The sequence below is a fragment of the Cannabis sativa genome, chromosome 3 (genome assembly GCF_029168945.1).
Source record: "Cannabis sativa cultivar Pink pepper isolate KNU-18-1 chromosome 3, ASM2916894v1, whole genome shotgun sequence".
Classification (NCBI taxonomy): Eukaryota; Viridiplantae; Streptophyta; class Magnoliopsida; order Rosales; family Cannabaceae; genus Cannabis; species Cannabis sativa.
In genome coordinates, this window is record NC_083603.1 from 1,532,250 (window position 1) to 1,551,528 (window position 19,279).

Below are 19,279 nucleotides of genomic sequence, written 5' to 3' on the forward strand. Positions count from 1 at the left end.
TCTACTACCACCTAGGAACACGTTCACACGTACGTGTGCATCAATAATAAGAACTCTCACGTGCACACATTAATTCTAAATTTTATGTTTTATTAATTTAAACGTTCGTTTGGTGGTACGTCTTATTATACCGTATTATATTTTATAATATTATATTGAATTATATTTTATACATTTTCTTATGTAAAATTATATATATGTAGTATTAACTTTTATAATCACCTAAATATATAATATTTTAGTATAAATTAAAGTTTAATGTAGTATTATATAAAAATATGATATATAATCTAATTTAATATAATACAATACAATACAATACAATACGACTTAATACGACGTTCCAAACGAAGAGTATTGTTATTGGGTATTTAATATTGTCTAGCACTTTCAATAAGTTGTGTTCTATGACTAGTTAGGGATATTCTCTAAAAGTTATTTCTTCAAGACCATTTCTAATGAGAGATGCAAAAATTAATCTATATTTGATACAAAATATGATTTTGTGATATTTTTACATCAACTTTTATTAATATGCTCTAATACATAATTGTAAATCTTGATGCAACATTTAATATGTCATTTAATGCTCATCTAATAATTTATTAAAATTATAAAATAATAATAATACAAAGGTAAATATAAAATTTAATAATAAAATAATAATAATTGAGAAAGTCGATCATTTAATGTAAATTAGCATGCTAATTAAACTTTAATAATAAAATATTAAAAATTATATAATGTTAAATATAAAAGCATAATAACATTTTGTGATACAAATTTTGTATCATGTTATATTGTGATATAAATTTGGATCACATTTAATTATGTGAGATTTTTACATCATAAATTAGCATACTATATATTAAAGTAAATTTTTAACGAAGTGAACTATATTTTATATTTGCATCACTTATTTATATCTCTATTAAAAATATTTTTACCTAATACTTAATTACATCATTGTCTTAATGGTGTCTTTGGACCAGAGGTTGTAGAGATTATGGGTATCAAAGAGGCCCTAAGTTGGATTAAACGACAAGGCTGGCAACATGTTGAACTGGAATTTGACAGCTTAGTCTCCATCCAAGCTATTCGTAGCCGCTCGCCACTTTGCTCCATCTTTGGGAATCTAATTCAAGACTGTCATTCTCTTATGCTCTCTATGCCTTTAATAAAAATTCGTTTTGTTAAACGATCAGCAAACCGTCTAGTACATATTGTTGTTAGGATGTCACAGTCCTGATCTAGTCGTAGTATTTCTGTGTCTAATGCTCTAACTGCTATTCTAGATATTTTATACTCAGAATATTAATTTAATAAAGTTGATATTTCATCCCAAAAAAAAAATATTTACTAAACAACAATAGCAATTCTCTTAATTTAAACATTTTTTTAATGCCTATAATTTGATTAGTTGAGAATAATCAATGCCTTCCACGTTGTGATATGGACCACACGTTTATATACTATGGACCTAACCTGACCTAATCTGACATCACCTCATCTCTTTTCCAAAAATAAAATGTGGAAATTTTATTTACACTCAAAAAATTATACTTTATTTTAATAATTTTTATTTTATATAAAATTTATATTTTTAATTGTATTAAGTTTTTTTTTAACTTTTTCATCTAATTCATATTCTTAAAAATATACCTATTAAATAAAAATAAATTATATTGTAAATATTATAACAAAAAAATTAAAATAAAAAATTATATGAATTTTTTTTTTTAAAAAAATAAAAATATATGTATATATGAGTTTGAAAATAATTATGAAAATGAAATCAAAATAAATATTGAAATTAACATAAAATAATGTGAAGAAAATTTTTTTTAAAAGAAAATCAAAAGTAATTTTTAAAAATTATACTTTTTTTTTAAATAATGAAGTGTATTTATCATCTTATGGGGTGCAAATAGAACTCCCCTAAAAAAAATAAAATAAAAACTTAACTTCCAAAAATACCCCTTTTTTTGTTCAATAAAAGATTCTGGTAATGTAAAAAATGAGAAATTTAAGGAAAAAAAAATTAATTCATTTTATAATGGCTAATTAAGATTTTTATCCCCCGAATTTTCACATGTGACAAATCATACCCTTAAACTTTTCTGGTCGTTAAGATTCTCACTGAACTTATTATATTTTCACTGTTGTTTTAGGATTATTTTTTGGTTGTTACAATGCAAATTAATTTATATGTTTCACATGCATTATTAACTATGTATACCAATTTTAAGGTTAAATATTTGTAACATAATAATCATTTAAAACATTTTCTAATAACACAAACTTCAATCAATTTACATTTTTTAACCCATAAGCTATCATTAGCCATTAATTTTTATAAAATTAATAGTATTAGCATCATCTTTTTGATGAATGTTTCTCAAGAAAAATCACCACTTCTTCAAAAATATAAATGTAATTTTTTTTTTTTTGTTATTTATTTTACAGTAACTACATAGTCTTGTATACGAAAATTAAAATGATTTATTCTATTATTAGTCACATAAAATAAGAATAAAATTTTCTCTATTAGATAAATATTGATTTAATGTGGTAAGTGATGGTAGCTGTGGGTATGGTAGGGCTTAGGGGCTTGGGTTCGATTGGGGTTTGTGTTGGTGGATTCGATCCGCCCTTCCTTCTTTTGGTGATGGTTTAGAGAGGTCTATCCTTGTCTGAGTATGGAGTTCGGGTGGCGCTTATTTTCTTTTCTTTTTTTATTTTTTTTACATTTGGTCCTGGTCGTTCTTTTTGGCGTTCTAGCTCTGGTGCACTGGGGCTACCTTGAGCTCAAGGAGTGTTGACATTGAGAGGGGGATATGGGATATTCCCAGGTTCGCCGTTCGGTCATAGGTATAAGTAGACTAGGCCTGTGCCTAGAGCCCATCTAGCCAAAATGCTCAAAAAAATATCGTATTTGAATAATACACATTATTTTTTATTAATTTTAAAAAATATCGCATTTTTGTTTTTCAAAACAAGAGTACAAAAATATTTTGTTCTTATTGCCCACTAAATTTTATGGCCAGCCTTGAATTTCCCAAAGAATGTGCATCCATTGTCTTGTTGTTGCTGCCCCTTCACACCATCTTGAACTCATTTTGGTGTTTCTTGAGCTTTTATTGGTTGTGTTCCTTAGTCCAAATTCGACTGGATTTTGACAAGTGTTGAAGCTCTCTCAAATCTCTAGTCGAGAGTTAGGAACTTTGGGTTGGCTCGGGGGTGTATCTTTAGTTTTTTTTTTTCCATAATAATAGTCTTTTATACCCTATATCCTTTGTGATGTTGGCTTTATGCCGTTTTGTGAGGTTTGTCGCTATTAGTCTTTTTTTTTTTAAGATTTTACTCCTTTATAATTAATGTATTTTATTGTGTATTCAACTTATTTTTCTTGTGAGATTTGTGCAACTTTATTTTTATTTTACTTTTTCGACTTTGTCCCTATTTAACCCAAATAAAATTCAGGAAAAATAAAAAAAAAAACAAAAAATTCAATAATTATTCCCAAAGATGCTACCTTGATACTATTGGCATCATATCTAGCAATGCTCTTAAAAAATTACCCTCATAATAAAAATTGTATGGACTATATAATAGGAACAGTGTATTTCAATATACCCCCATAATCACTAATGAGAGAGTGAGCTAGCTGTCAAAAAATATACCGTTATTGAAAAGACGAAAATACCCTCGTCCAACCTCCACGTCAACGGTTAGTCAAAGTGCCAAGTAGGCATTATGATTACTATTAAGAATAGAAAACAAGAGAAGAAAGGACAAAGAAACTTAACACACTTCTCCAAAAAAAGAAAAAAATCAATTAAAAATAAAAATTAATTAAATAAAAATAAAAAATAAAATAAAGTATCTGAAAAACAAACTATATAAATAGAGACTCCCGCTTTTTATGCCTATTCACAATCTCATTTCTTTATTTATTTTTCTTCTCTCTCTCTCTCTCTCTACTTTCTCTCTCTTCTTTCCTCCATTCATGGATTCACCTTCTCGCTCCTCCGTAATCATCATCGGCGCTGGTGTCTCCGGTGAGATTTTTTTACTCTTAACCTCAAAATTTCAAATTTTTCTTGTTTTGAATTTGACCTGAGATCGATTTACGTATATTGATGAAAGGTTTATCGGCCGCCAAGTTGTTGGCCGAGAACGGAATAGAGGATATATTGATACTAGAAGCGTCGGACCGAATCGGCGGGAGAATACGGAAAGAAGATTTCGGTGGAGTGTCGGTAGAGCTTGGAGCGGGTTGGATCGCTGGAGTCGGTGGTAAAGAATCAAATCCAGTTTGGGAACTCGCTAACGAATCTGGTCTCAGAACTTGCTTTTCCGATTACAGTAATGCTCGTTATAACATCTACGATCGGAGGTCCGTATGCGAAATTTTCCGGTCACTTTGTTTTTCCTTTTCTTCTTCTTATTTCATTAATTAATCTGGTTCCAGCTGAGTAAATTGCTCATGTGATGAGGCAGGCATTAAATGTAGGTTTTAATGATTTTTGGTACCATGCATTTTTGGAATTTTTCGTATTAATGGTTCTTCTGAATCTTTGGTAATTTATATTCTATTAGTTATTTAATCGATTTAATTATATTATTTATTGTTACAGCGGGAAGATTTTTCCGAGTGGACTCGCTGCCGACTCGTACAAAAAAGCGGTCGACTCAGCTATTCGCCAGCTTAGAATACAGGAAGCGGAATTTTGTGGTAGCGACCTCTCCAATGCAACCGAACCGCCTTCGTATGTGTATATATTTTCATTTATTTTATCATTTACTTTTTTTTTTTTTTAAAAAAAAAATGAAATTTCTCTTTACTTTTTCTTTATCTTTCCAATTTGGTTTGGCCTTTTCTTTCGTCCAGAACGCCCAAAACTCCGATTGAGCTTGCTATTGATTTTATCTTACATGACTTTGAGATGGCAGGTCAGTTTTTCAGTTTTAATTTTAATGAAGTCAGTAATGAATTAAGAGAAAATGGGAAAATTCATGATTTTTTTTTAAATGCAGAAGTAGAACCCATATCTACTTATGTGGATTTTGGAGAAAGAGAATTTTTAGTTGCGGATGAAAGAGGTTATGAACATTTGCTATATAAAATGGCTGAAGATTTTCTTTTCTCATCTGGGGGGAATATTTTGGATAGTCGTCTTAAACTCAATAAGGTATATTAATATTTTACTAATTTTGCTCATCATTTTTGCGTGTTTGTGTTCATATATTTTTATGATTTATATATTTTTGGAAAATTAATAAAAATGATTTGGTTCCTTTCATTGTTTTCTTACTTTTAATCATCCAATCATAACATATGAAAACAAAGGACGTAGATAAAGAAATAGAATAGAGGAGAAATCCTATTTCTGTTTCTATTAGCACGTACTGTTTGATTTTTCATTTTTTGTTTTTGTATGTTGAGTTGAGATTGATTGACCCACTTTTGGAGTTTAAAGATAATGACGTTTTCAGAAGCATTTTCCTTTCTTTTTTCTTTTCATTTTCTTTGGTGTCCTTAATCGTTATTATTATAATAATAATGGGGAAACAACAACTTTACTTGGGTCAACTCACTTTTGTTGTTTTTAATATTTTTTTAATTATTATTATTATTAGCCTACAGGAGCTGGTTTCTTTCGCATATGCTCGAGTAGATAAGTTCTTTCTTTCATTCATGATCATATATTCATTATTTAAGAGTGGTTATAATGGGTAATATAATATAGTTTGCCAACTTTTATGGTCTTTGTATCACGGGCAATTAACAGCTTTTCTGTTGGTTTTTTCTTAATTTCAAAATTTAATATCATTTTCTTGAATATTTAAATAATACTGACAAATCTGATGATCCGTATTAGAATACAAAAGATGAAACGTCTATGGTACGATTTTGCAGTAAAAAATTAAGAGACATTTTGTAGGAGTAGTTTAGGAGAGATCTCAAAATTTGAGTCAGATTTTTTGAGTATACTGCCAAAATTAAAATATTGAGTTACCTCTCTTTGAAGGCAATCTTTTTGTAAACTTCTGTTCTGTTAACATTTTCCTTATTTTTTGGTGAACATGTACATCTTCTCTTCTTCTGTTCTGTAACCAAAATTTGACTTTGAAACATTCAACCAAGCTCCAAGTGTTGGTGCTTTTTACCTTTAGTTTCATTAATTAAGTACTCCACTCGGAGTCAATTGTACACAGGAAAGCTAAGAAATAGCACTTTTTGAGTCCATACCCCACGAAGAGCTATACCTTGACCTACCAACAATATCTTTGATTTCAATCATGGAACCATGGAATGGAATGGAAAGCAATATTATCCTTTCCGCCATCTTTTTTATTTTATTTTATTTTGAGGTGACTCAAAGCCTTTTACCTTTCATTAATTAGTAGGCCCCAGAGGTCCCAATTTGCATTATTCTGACTTGAGAACGTTAGCCGTTGAGGTGAGATGTCATATCAAAGCTCAAATAAGAACACGAAAGTATGGAGTCTTGTCAATTTTCTCCATTAAATGTGCTGTGTATTTATGTTATTTCCGAATTGCTCACAAAATCAGTATCCAATGGATATACCTTTTTTTATTTATTATTATTCTAAATAACCACGATGCAATTCATCGTGATTTTGATTTCCCAAAAATTGTTTTGGCGTAATTGGATATGTTCATCTGAATTCTGAGCCATCTTTTACTCCTCAATAAATTTTCTTTTTTTTTTTTTACTTTTCAGAATCTTTTAGATAATATTAGTACAGTTGATTAGTACATTTATTAACTATGTTTGCCATGCATAATTTGGGGCAGGTTGTACGGGAATTACGGCACTCGAGAAACGGCGTTACTGTGACAACAGAAGATGGTTCCGTCTACGATGCCAACTACGTAATTTTGTCTGTTAGCATTGGCGTTCTCCAAAGTGATCTCATTTCATTCAGTCCACCCTTGCCCGTACGTCTTTATATTCCCTTATTTAATTCCTTTCTGTTTTAAAATAATTTTTAAGAGTCAATTCCAAGACACATTGATGAGCTTCTCGTTAATAGGATGTGACACTACACATTTATTTTTCTTAGATTTGTGTATCTCTCATCCTTCCCTATTTACAACCATATTTATTTGCTTTTATTTGGAGAATCTTTACCGCTCAATATGCTCATAAGTTTCAATATTGTTCTGTCCAACATGGTGGAAATTCAAATGCTGTATGGGTCCCTCTAGGTGGGAGTTCCAATCTCAACTTGTTCCCCTTGTATATATTATATGTAAGAATGGCCCACAACGTTTAATGTGTTAAGTTAAATTAGTCAGAATCTATAGATATGAGCTAGCTAGCTATAGCTAGCTCTTCACACCCAACTGGGTTATGCTGGCAGCTGACGTGAGGGGAAGATTTCCAAGGTGTTTGCATTATGCAAATCCTGTGGATGGCTGAATCTATGCAATCAAATTGTAATTTGCAACCCACAGGATTACCAAGGGATGGCCCATTAGGCTATTTATTTGTATTTTATAATATAGACAACATGAAATTAAAAAGAAATCATCTAGCTGATTTGTTGGCTGGTGACCATGCAGCCTCTCTCTTTTATAAATTTTATATTTTTACTTTTTTTGGGCACTTGGCCGTGAAATATTTGTTTATGTCATATTTTCAAATCATAATGATAACATAATTTATAACTGTAAACAGAGATGGAAAACAGAGGCTATACAACAATGTGATGTCATAGTGTACACTAAGATATTTCTCAAGTTTCCTGATAAATTCTGGCCATGTGGACCCGGGAAGGAGTTTTTCATCTATGCCCATGAACGGAGAGGCTACTACACTTTTTGGCAGGTTGGTTTAGTTTTTACTCTTCCCATGCAATCTATATATATTTCTAATTTTGCTACATATGATATAATATAAGCTATATGTTTTTTGTGGTAGTTTGTTTGGTTCTGATTCCATTCTTAATTTATCACTTGCTATGTAGTAGTTTATATTTGATTGGTGCACGACAACGAATCAACCATCAGTGTTTTTATGTGTGTGATTAGTATTACGTGTCCACATTCATGCACCTAATTGCAAATGATTCAAATATAAAGTTGTTAAAATAGAATAGTATTTTTTACTTAAAGATGACTTACTTTATAAGTTTGCATGTACATGCATTAGAACAATTTCATGTATTCTTAACAATACTGTATAGATATATAAAGTATTATTGTGAAGAGCTTTGGTTTTGATTGACACATACACAGTTGTGGTTGTCATCGCTTGTGGCCAAGATGTCCAATTATGTAACAAACGCTCAACATTTTTTCCCCTTGAGCGGCATTGTGTTTGGATTATGATTGAGACCCTTGTCCGATATCTGTCCAATTATGCTATCAACTGCCTTGGATTGCAAATTGTAATCTAGATATTTTTTTTTAATTTTTCCTTTCTCATGTAAAATACTTTTTTACATTTTTAGTCTCTATTATGGTTCTTATCTTTGATAGCGTAATTGATGTTTTTGTCGCTCTCGTAGAGCTGGCCATTTTTGTTGTACTATGAACCAATCTCTGTCTAAGCTGTTCCTCAACTTGTTTTTAAAAACAAAAATAATTACAAAAAAAAAAAACTTATTTAACTTTCTTTCCTCGAATCCTTTTTTTAATTAATTTGAAAAGGACGTCAAATCTTTTAAAATTGGTCAATTTGTTTGTATTTATAAAGAATTGATATATTATAATGAGCACACGTGGCCTGTTGCGGAGACAGTGTGGGATCTCCTTTGTCTCATTCATTTCCAATGTTATTTAGTTTATCAATATGGATTCTATATCTACAATCTATTTTATACCAAATTTAATATCTGTATCTTTCTATATATATTTATTTATATATCAGATTGAATGATTGATAAGCATACCATCTTTTTAATATGGTTTCCTTCCAACTACTCGCCGTCTTTTAAGCCATGCTGGCTCCTAATCTTGTACGTTAATGTGATGTGTCATTAGCACATGGAGAATGCTTATCCTGGCTCAAATATTCTTGTTGTAACGTTGACAAATGAGGAATCAAAGCGTGTGGAATCTCAATCTGATGAAGAAACATTGCAAGAAGCCATGGAAGTTCTTAGAGATATGTTTGGCCCCAATATTCCTGATGCTACTAATATTCTTGTTCCTCGCTGGTGGAGCAACCGTTTTCAGCGTGGCAGCTATAGTAACTACCCTCTCATCACTAATGACCAAGATTTCCGTGACATTAAGGTATCACTTTTCACCTCACATTTGCTTACAATAAATGTCCCCTGAATTCGAAATTTTAAAAGAAATGGTTTTTTTCTTTGGTTAGGCTCCAGTGGGACGCATATTTTTCAGCGGCGAACACACAAGCGAGAGATTTAGCGGCTATGTACACGGCGGATACCTTGCCGGTAAGAAAAAATTGTTCTTTTTCAACTTAACTCAAAATGGATTAGTTTTAAATTAGTCTTATATATATGTAAAGAAGATGTTGTTTGTATGTGTATATATATAGGTATTGATACTGGTAAAGCTATACTAGAAGATATTGGTAAAAACAAGGAAAGGCAAAACGATCAAAATCAAACATTTTTGTTAGAACCCCTGTTAGCGTTGACCGGGTCGTTGACTTTGGGACAGACAGAAACAACAGTAGTATCAGGTCCCCACAAATGTGAAATTCCCACACAATTATATCTAAGTGGTAATATTGGGATCCAAGAAGCGATATTATGACTAGATGGACCTACTACTACCACTATACTACTCGATTCTCATCACACCTACTTTGATGAAGTTGAAAATTTGATCACTAGGAAAGATGATGTCAATAAGGGTTTGGATCTAAAATTATTTTCAAACCCTTATCAATGCCTTTAATGAGTTGGATTAAAGTCAAGACAGGACAAGACCAGACAAAAGGTGAAAAAAAAAACTTAGAGAGATGAGAAGGAAAACGTGCGAAATGATCATGCACATATTATCACCACACACGGTGTATATGATTGTTCTTGTGAGGGGGTATATTTATATATATATTAATTGGGTTTGGGGTTGCCTTTTGGAGGTTGGAGAGTTAATTATTTTGGGCATATTAGCTTTTAATATTTGATTAGTTTTATTGTAACCATTAAAATTATTAGAGGAAAGGGGATATATTTGGATTCTAATTGTTTCTACTTGATGCTTATTAGTGAAATAATGTACTAATTCCTTTTGGTATTAATTTAAATTAAGTTGCTATTTTTGTCTTTTGTTCTTAGTAGCATTGTAACTTACTCATTTACTTGGATTATAATTCCTTTTGGTATTAAACGAAAGTAAGTGTATGTTTGGCATCATAACTAAAAAACTGTTTTTTGTTTTTAAAAACAGAAAATTGTTTTTAAAAACAATTTGACTTGTTTGGCCTTGTTTTTTAAAAACAGTTTTCAGAAAACAAAGTTACAAAAAACAAGAATTTTGAAAACAACAAAATGTTGTTTTCTGTTTTAAAAACCAATTCACCTTTGGTCAATATTGTTTTTAAAAATCACTAACCAAACATGACTTGTGTTTTAAAAACTTCAAAAACTATTTTTTGTTTTCATTTCTAAAAACAATTTTTTAAAACAAAAAACAGAAAACAATACCAAACATACTCAGTTATTTATGTTTTTGTCTTTTCTTCACTAATCTTACCATTTCATGTACTTTGATTCTAATAATTTGTTCTACTTGATGATCATTATTAGGAAAATAATCTACTTTTGGTTTTAACCTATAAGTAATTTTTTATTTTGTCCTTTTATGAGTTGCAATTTCCAATTAATCTTCTCTAATAATCTAACCATCTTAACTCAAGCACTAAGCTTAATAATTATAATGATGATGAAGGTTATGGTAGTAATTAAGAAAAGGAAAGTCTTAAGTTTGTTGGAGTTAATAATTGACATGATTTATAGGCTCTCAATGGAAAGCAAAGAATGATGGTTTTTTGTTTTTTTTTTTTTTTTTTTTTTTGAAAGGTAAAATCAATCTTTATTAACCTTCAAAATCCGTCACCAAAACAGGTAACAAATCAGTTGGAATATTTTCCATACTGAACATACAATCAGGATATAATAAAGACGCTCTAGCAAACTCATGAGCGACTCTATTAGCTGACCGCTTAACAAAGCAAAAATAAACATTATTTAGATTAGCCAACATGGCTTTACATTCCTGAATCACACAACCAAACTGAGAAGACAGATTAGTTAAATTCCTCAGCGCTTGGACCACCACTAAACAATCTGTCTCAACCCAAGCTGAAGTATAATTTTGATCTTTGAGCCAACTCAAAGCTTCCCGAAAGCTCAATGCTTCAGCGGTGGTTGGAGCGATGTTTCCAATATGTAACTTGGTGCGACCTTCGATAAGCAAGCCATTATGGTCACGCACCACCATGGCACTTCCAAACCGGTTCTCTCTTTCAAATATAGCTGCATCCACATTGATCTTGATACTATTTTCCTGAGGTTTAAGCCAACGCTCCATCCCATCACAGTCTTGAAGATTAGACCATAATGACTCAATTTGAGTTTTTTGAGCGTGTTTCCATTGATCAAGATAGCCTTTTGCAGAGGCAATTATAGTTGAAATAATAAACGGTTTCCCTTGCCAAACAACATCATTTCTTGCTCCCCAAATTGCCCAACAAAGGGCAGCAGCCAACTCTTTTTTTGCTGCTGTCAGGGGCGTGAAAATGTGCATACACCAGTCCATAAAACCGCTTCCTGCTGCAGCAACAGTGGTACCAATACCAACTCTTTCCCACACCATTTTGACCACTCTGCAGGTAAGGAGGATGTGCGAGATTGTTTCGTCCATCTCCTCGCACAAAGGGCAGCGAGTATTAACTGGAACACGCTTGGAAGCTAACTGAGCAAGGGTCGGGAGGCAGCTAGAACCAGCCCTCCACACCAGATTTTTAATTTTTGGAGGCAATTTCAAGGACCAAAGAGCCTTCCAAAAGTCGGAGGCTTCACTCTCGGTAGCAGTACCCTTCATTTTTTGTTGTAGAGCATATGCACTCTTGACCGAGTACAAACCGTTTGCTTCATTAGACCAGCAGAGCACATCCGATTGCTGGTGTAAACTTAAAGGAACTTGCAAAATCAATCTTATATCCCTCTCCTCAAAAAGATCTTCAAGTATATCCACATCCCAAGATGTCATGTCCATGGACATTAAGTTACTCACCTTAGCAAGGTAAAGAGCTGGATGGGAGGAAGTCACATACGGTTGTAGTTGATCGGGCAGCCAAGGTTCGTTCAACACATCAATAGAAGAACCATTTCCCACACTCCAACGAACTCCCGCACGGACAAGAGATTGTGCTTCCCAAATACTACGCCAAACAAAACTTGGGTTGTTTCCTAAAGAGGCCGAGAGGTATGTTCCATTGGGAAAGTATCTAGCCTTGAATATCCGAGACACTAAAGACTCGGCTCTTGTTAAGAAACGCCATCCTTGTTTTCCCAAGAGAGCCATATTAAAATCATGTAAATTCCGAAAACCAAGACCCCCATTGCTCTTGCTATTGCACATACGATCCCAAGACATCCAAGGGATGCCCTTGTTTTCTTTTGATGAACTCTTCCACCAAAACCTCGCCATGGTACTCTCAATATCTCTACTAATTTCCAACGGAAGTAAGAATACATTCATAGCATAACTAGGAAGGGCTTGCGCTACCGATTTGATTAACACTTCTTTACCAGCGCGAGAAAGGACTTTTGAATCCCAGCCTTGAAGCTTTTTCCTCACCCTATCCTTCAGAAACCCCAACACAGCTGATTTATTTCTTCCCATAGTGCTAGGGAGACCCAGATACGTACTCCTTTCATCCGCTTGTGGCATTTGTAACAGAGTATTGATATCATCTCTAACATGAGTTGCTGTATTTGTACTGTAAAAGATTGATGATTTTCCCAGGTTGACTTTCTGTCCTGAAGCGCATTCAAATTGGTGAAGGAGATCCCTAATTCGATTAGCTTCTTGAAGAGTTGCTTTGCAATACAGATAACTATCGTCAGCAAAAAGCATGTGAGTTACCTTCGGAGCCCCATTCGCCACTTTACACCCATGAATAAAGCCCATTGCTTCATATCTTCTAATCAAAGCTGATAAACCTTCCGCACACAGGATAAAGATATAAGGTGACAAAGGATCACCTTGACGTATGCCTCGAGACGGAGTAATCGGCCCCATAGTTCTCCCCCCATGAATCACTTTGTACTTAGCCGAACTAACACACTTCATCACCAAAGAACTCCAATGGTCCGAGAAGCCAATCTTCCTAAGAACTGAATCCAAGAAACTCCACTCAATGCGGTCGTAGGCTTTGCTGAGGTCCAGTTTTAAAGCCATATACCCATCCTTACCCTTTCTTTTCCTTTTCAAGTAATGCAGCACTTCAAAAGAAACCATGATGTTATCCGTTATGAGCCTTCCCGGTATAAACGCACTTTGGGCTTCCGAGACAATTTGATCCATGTACGGCTTCATCCTATTAGCCATTACTTTAGTAATGATCTTGTAAAGAACATTACATAAAGCAATAGGTCTCAGATCCACCATACTTTCAGGAAGTTTCTTTTTCGGAATCAACACAACATTTGCCTCCCCACAAGCCGAATCCAACTCCCCTGAAGTAACAAATTTCTGCACCACGGCTACAATATCAACTTGAATGACCTCCCAACACTTCTGATAAAACGCAGGTGTCATACCGTCCGGGCCAGGACTCTTATCTGGATGCATGCTGAAAATGGCTTTCTTCACTTCCTCAGCAACAATTGGTTGATGTAATTCTTCATTAATCTGAGATGTCACCTTCCTTTGGATACATTGAATCACCATGTCACTATCCACATGCGAAGCACTGAATAAAGAAGAAAAATAGTCCACAACTACATCTTCTAGGCCATTCTCCCAATCCTTCCATGTGCCATTAGAATCCATGAGCTTCGATATTTGGTTGAAACTTCGGCGGTTACTAGCCGCTCTATGGAAGTATTTACTATTCTGATCGCCTTCCTTCAACCAAAATTGCTTAGCCCTCTGTTTCCAAAAAGCTTCCTTTTGATCCAACACCAAAAACAATTCCTTTCTCTTCTCATTATACCGCTGAACCGAGATAGGGTCCCTCTTGTTCTTCAAGTTTTTCAGTTCATCACGGCAATTCTTAATTCGGAGTTTAAAGTTACCGGTTACATTCTTTCCCCAAGTGGCCAACTTATCAGCACAACAAGAAATCTTCTCAGCTACCGAAGCAAGGCTAGAAGTATTCCAACAATCCTTCACAATCTCCAAGCACATTGGTTCCTTTAACCAAGCATTTTCAAAACGGAAACGCCTATTTGGAATGAAAATATCCGGAGCAATGACCTCTAAAAAAATTGGCGAGTGATCCGAAGGAGAAACTTCAAGGTTTAACAGCCGAGCTTGCGTAAAGTTTTGAAGCCACGAAGAAGACACAAGTGCTCGATCCAACCGAACTTCTATCCAACGAGGTGTTCCCCTCCCTTTTTCCCAAGTGTAAGGATAACCAACCAATTCCATATCGAATAAATCGCACTCCGTTATAGCTTGTTCAAACCCGGAGATGAGCCAATTGGGATAAGGTTGCCCTCCACGTTTGTCACTTTGGCTAAGGACATTGTTTAAATCGCCTACAACACACCATGGATCCCTTGAATTATTGACTAGGGACCTTAAGAGATTCCAAGTATCCATTCTTTGATGTCTTTGGGGTTCACCATATAGTCCTGTAAGTCTCCACGTTGGGCTACCATCAATTTCTACCATGAAATCAATATGGTTTTGAGAAAAACCAATTATTTTACCATCTTTTTCATTTTTCCATAATAAAGCAAGACCACCACTCCTACCTTGGGCTTCAACAGTGAACATTCCTTCAAAGCCTAGACCCCGGCCCACATAGTCAATTCTAGCTTTATTACTTTTTGTCTCACACAAAAAAATAAAACTGGGTTTCTTTTGAGTAACAGTCTCTTTAAGGAATTGAAAAGCCCGTTGGTTCCCAAGCCCACGGCAATTCCAGCTTAACACATTCATAATGCTTGGCGGGCCTGTGACACAGAACCCGCCCCAACAAAGTTTTTTGTCATTTCTGAAATAGTCATACAGTCCTCAATACCCATATTCGGCCCAACAAGCTGTGTTTCAGCAACTCTTTTCCTTTTTGATTCAAGAACCAACAAGTCCCCATCCACGTCATCAGCTAAATCCTCACTTGTAACATTGATTCTGTCTATATTTCCTGCTGGCAAATCCGAATGAATAGCATGGGATTTATTTCCATTGATAGCCAATCCAATATCTTTAATTCCTCTATCCAATCCCACAGATTGTGGAACTGATTGCAATCTCCCTTGAATCTCGCCATCAACTTCTCTCCCTGTCGTAGTGTCCCTCTCGGTTGAGTTTTTTCCAGGTCCTTCACCGGAGCTCTCCCCTCTAATCAATAATCCTTGTCGAAGCCATTTGGTCCCAATTGTGTGCTGTCTCCTTTTCGGCATAGCTTTCAGTTCTAGGCTATAAGGTTTCTTCAACAGGTGAGGTGGTGTGTCAAATAATCTTGGGCAGAATTTTTCAGAATGTCCCAGGATCCCACATATGAAACAAAAGGTTGGGAGATCCTCATATTTAAAGTTAGCATAGCATATCTCTCCTCCTTTCTTCTCTAGCTTCATTCTTCGTTTCAGAGGAAGATCAATTCGAACAGAAACCCGTACCCGAAGGTAGTCACGCCATATTCCCATGAAATTGTTCTTATCGGCTTCAATGAACATGCCAATGTAGTTTCCAACATCCTTAACCACTTTCGCTGACATAAAACCGGTTGATAATCCATGTAATTGAATCCAAAAATCTAGTTTATCAAGAACCAATGATCGTGGATTCTCCCCCGATTTGAGTTTTGAAAAGATTAAAGGAACCCTGTCAAACGTCCAGGGGCTGCCTTCTACCACTTTATCCACATCTATTTGATGATAAAATTGAAATAAATATAAATTGTCTTCCAATTCTTTCACAAACATACCTTTTCCTGGTCTCCACAAAGACGCCATCTTGTGTTGCATAGCCATAAAATCCAAGGATCTTTCAGTGAGAAATCGTCCGACAATGCACCATCGATCATCAAAATCCGACAACTCGTTGTCGTTCGTATCATACAGCAAACCTCCATCATCATCGTCTCCACTTGTAAGGATGACAAAGTCCCTATCATTTTCGATATCCATCCTCTCTGTATCTGTCATGATCAAATCAGTCCAAGAAACAAAGAGGCGAAAATAGCCAAGAAACCACTTTACACCATAAACGACTAACAGCAAAACAGAGAGAAAAAACACAGGTCAACAGACCAGACTTTTTTTACATACATTGGACTTTTGGAACTTATGGTTTTTTGTTTTTTGATAATGGAATATGGTACTTATTGGCCCCATACCCATGAATGAATATCTGAAAACAATTGAAATTTATTCATATATTTACTAAATTAGCGGCTTGATTCGGAACTTTACAACCTTTATTGACATGAACACTTTGGATTAAGCACCTTTAAATCAATCCTAATCTAATTTCTAATATGATAAGATGTCTTCTCATTGGCCTTTCTTTTTAGTGAAATATTTTATTATATGATGATTCTATCTACTATCTATATTTATTTACTTTTCAGGGTCCCACTCCAACTAGTTTTTGTTTCTTATGGATATTTAGAAGGAATAATACATACATTATAATTTTTTTGTAAAAATTTTATATTTTTATTTTCAACAATTATTTTTATATTTTTAAAAAGTCTTATAAAAATAATAAAAAAACTACAAAAAAAATAGCATACAGATTATAAAAGATTAATAAGAGTACAATATAAAAATACATCAAAAAAATATATTTTCTATGAATAAAATCGTAAAAGTATTTAAAATTTTGTATAAGTGTATTTTTATAATTTTTTGTGTATATATGAAATAATCTCTTTTTGGAAGGGATAATTATACCATATACTGAAATTTTTAACTTTTTTATTTTTATATTGTGGGACGGAATTTTTTTCAAAAATACTGTGTACTGTGTTAAGTTTTCACTGTTATTTTACGGTTGTCTATTAGTTTTTCTACTATTATTTTTAGTTGTTCTATTTTGTGTTCTACTGTTGTTTTATAAAAACATAGTTTTTTTTAAAAGATTTTCGAGTGACAATATTTTTGTAAAAGTTAACTTAAATTCTAGTATTTTTGTAAGTTTTCCTTTTGGAACTCTCAATACGTGTCATGGGCCCTTGGTTGATAATATACCTAAAACTACTTGGGGTAAGTTGAAAAATGCCTCTTTTATTAATCAATTAACTAAATTTTCCTCTAATTTTATATTTATTTGAAACATACCTCTTTTTATATGTATTGTACCCAAAATACACTAACATAAGAGAGTCACATGGAGAGTATCTTGAAGTGACAAGGGCAAAATTGGTACAATATTTAAAAGAAGAGGTAAAAATGATAGACTTTAAAAAAGAGGGTAAAAATGAAAGAGGACAATATGAAAAAGGTATAGAGTGTAATTTCCTCAAACTACTTGGTGGCCAAGAGCTAGGGCTTTCTTGTTGAAAGGACAAAAAGGCCAATCCAATAAGCTTAGGAAACCCAATTAGCCAATTACCAACAAAATGGGGATTTTTCTATAACCAATTCTATTCTGATTAACACAGCAAAAAGTAGTGATATGATATGATATGATGATATGTAATCATATATTACCAAATTAGATATGACTATTCTTTGTATTAGTTTTCGAAAATATTGATTTATAAAATGACAAGAACAGTTTTTTAACTGGATAAGTTTTGCCAAAATGTAAAAAGGTGATTAACACAAATAGATTAGACAAATAGTCACCATTAGTCAATTTCACTTGGAAAAAGTACTCTTTTAAGTTCTCCATAGATAAATTCAAGAAATAATGATGTTGGAGGTTTTAGATGATTAAAGAAAATGTTTTAGCTATATCTCCTATTTCATTTATGTATTGCTAAAAATGAAATTGTTGAGAATTATGGGGTTCCATCTTAAAATTAATTGGCAATGAGTGGAGTAACCCATGTTCTTATGTTCTCCAATATCCCCCCTCAAGATGGTGACTAATCATCTTGACAAGTGTGGATAGAAAGCCCGCTAGGGATATGGCTCTAATACCATGTTGAGAATCATAGAGTTCCATCTCAAAACCAATTGGCAATGAGTGGAGTAGCTCATGTTCTTATATATGACTCAATACTTTTACATTTAATCCATGTGGGACAATGTTCTCCAATAGAAATAATTTTAATTATAATGCCCGAGCTTTAATTAAATTTAAAAGCGGAAAGTTCATGGCTCAAAATGATGTGTTGTTAGGCTATTTTTAGCCTAAGTTTTGGATCACATTTTATAGTTATTTTTCTTCTTTATTATTGTTTTTGGAATAGAATTACGCTTGTTTTCTTTGGTTTCAGGTTTCAACACTTGGAATGTATAAATTGGACAAATTTTGGAAAACAGTGATCTATAAAATAGAGAAAATTTTGAAAGAGAATAAAGCTGAAACTTCAAGCCTAAATTCGACTATGTTCTGATCATATTTTGGAAAAAGTCAAAACATAAAAGTTTTAGATCTCTTTCTCATCTTTCCAACGCATCTTGAATCAGCCCATTTGGAGTTCGTATGAGAAAGTTATGCCCATTTTACTAAAAGATGTCGAAACTGAAAATTCCATCTCGCCGCGGCGAGAGTTCCATGGCCGCGGCTAGAAAGTCTGGGCAGAAACGTAGTTTTTTGATGCACTTTTGGCCGCGGCGAGACCACTTTTGGCCGCGGCGAGCGTCCGTACGGTCAGGGGTATTTTTGTCCGACGAACCCTAAAAGTTAGATATAAATAGAAAACTGCGATTGGAAGTCAAGGGAGCGATTAGAAACCCTAAAATACAGCTGAGAGCGGCAGGAAGAGCACAGAGATTGAAGTGAAGATCCAGAATTCATCCACCAACAGTTCTTTTCTTTATTCCTCTTTAATTTATTTATGTCGAATATTGCTATAGGAATGGTTATGGATTTGTTTCTGAACTAAATTTCCCATTTAGGGAGGATGATGATTGTTGTTTAATGTTCTGCCTAGTTAATGTTTAATTACCATTCCTCAATTCTTGTGTG

The 19,279-nt window shown here is 33.6% G+C and overlaps 1 protein-coding gene across 1 annotated transcript; it reads left to right on the top strand.

Moving 5' to 3' along the window:
- Positions 1–3,896: 3,896 nt before the first annotated feature.
- On the top strand, positions 3,897–10,285 carry LOC115711317 (polyamine oxidase 1). Its single transcript, XM_030639655.2, has 10 exons — positions 3,897–4,061; positions 4,150–4,399; positions 4,641–4,772; positions 4,895–4,956; positions 5,041–5,195; positions 6,827–6,970; positions 7,713–7,862; positions 9,020–9,274; positions 9,360–9,441; positions 9,546–10,285. The coding sequence occupies exons 1-10, from the start codon at positions 3,926–3,928 to the stop codon at positions 9,764–9,766; spliced, it is 1,587 nt and encodes a 528-aa protein (XP_030495515.2). The 5' UTR covers positions 3,897–3,925; the 3' UTR covers positions 9,767–10,285.
- The last annotated feature ends 8,994 nt before the right edge of the window (positions 10,286–19,279 follow it).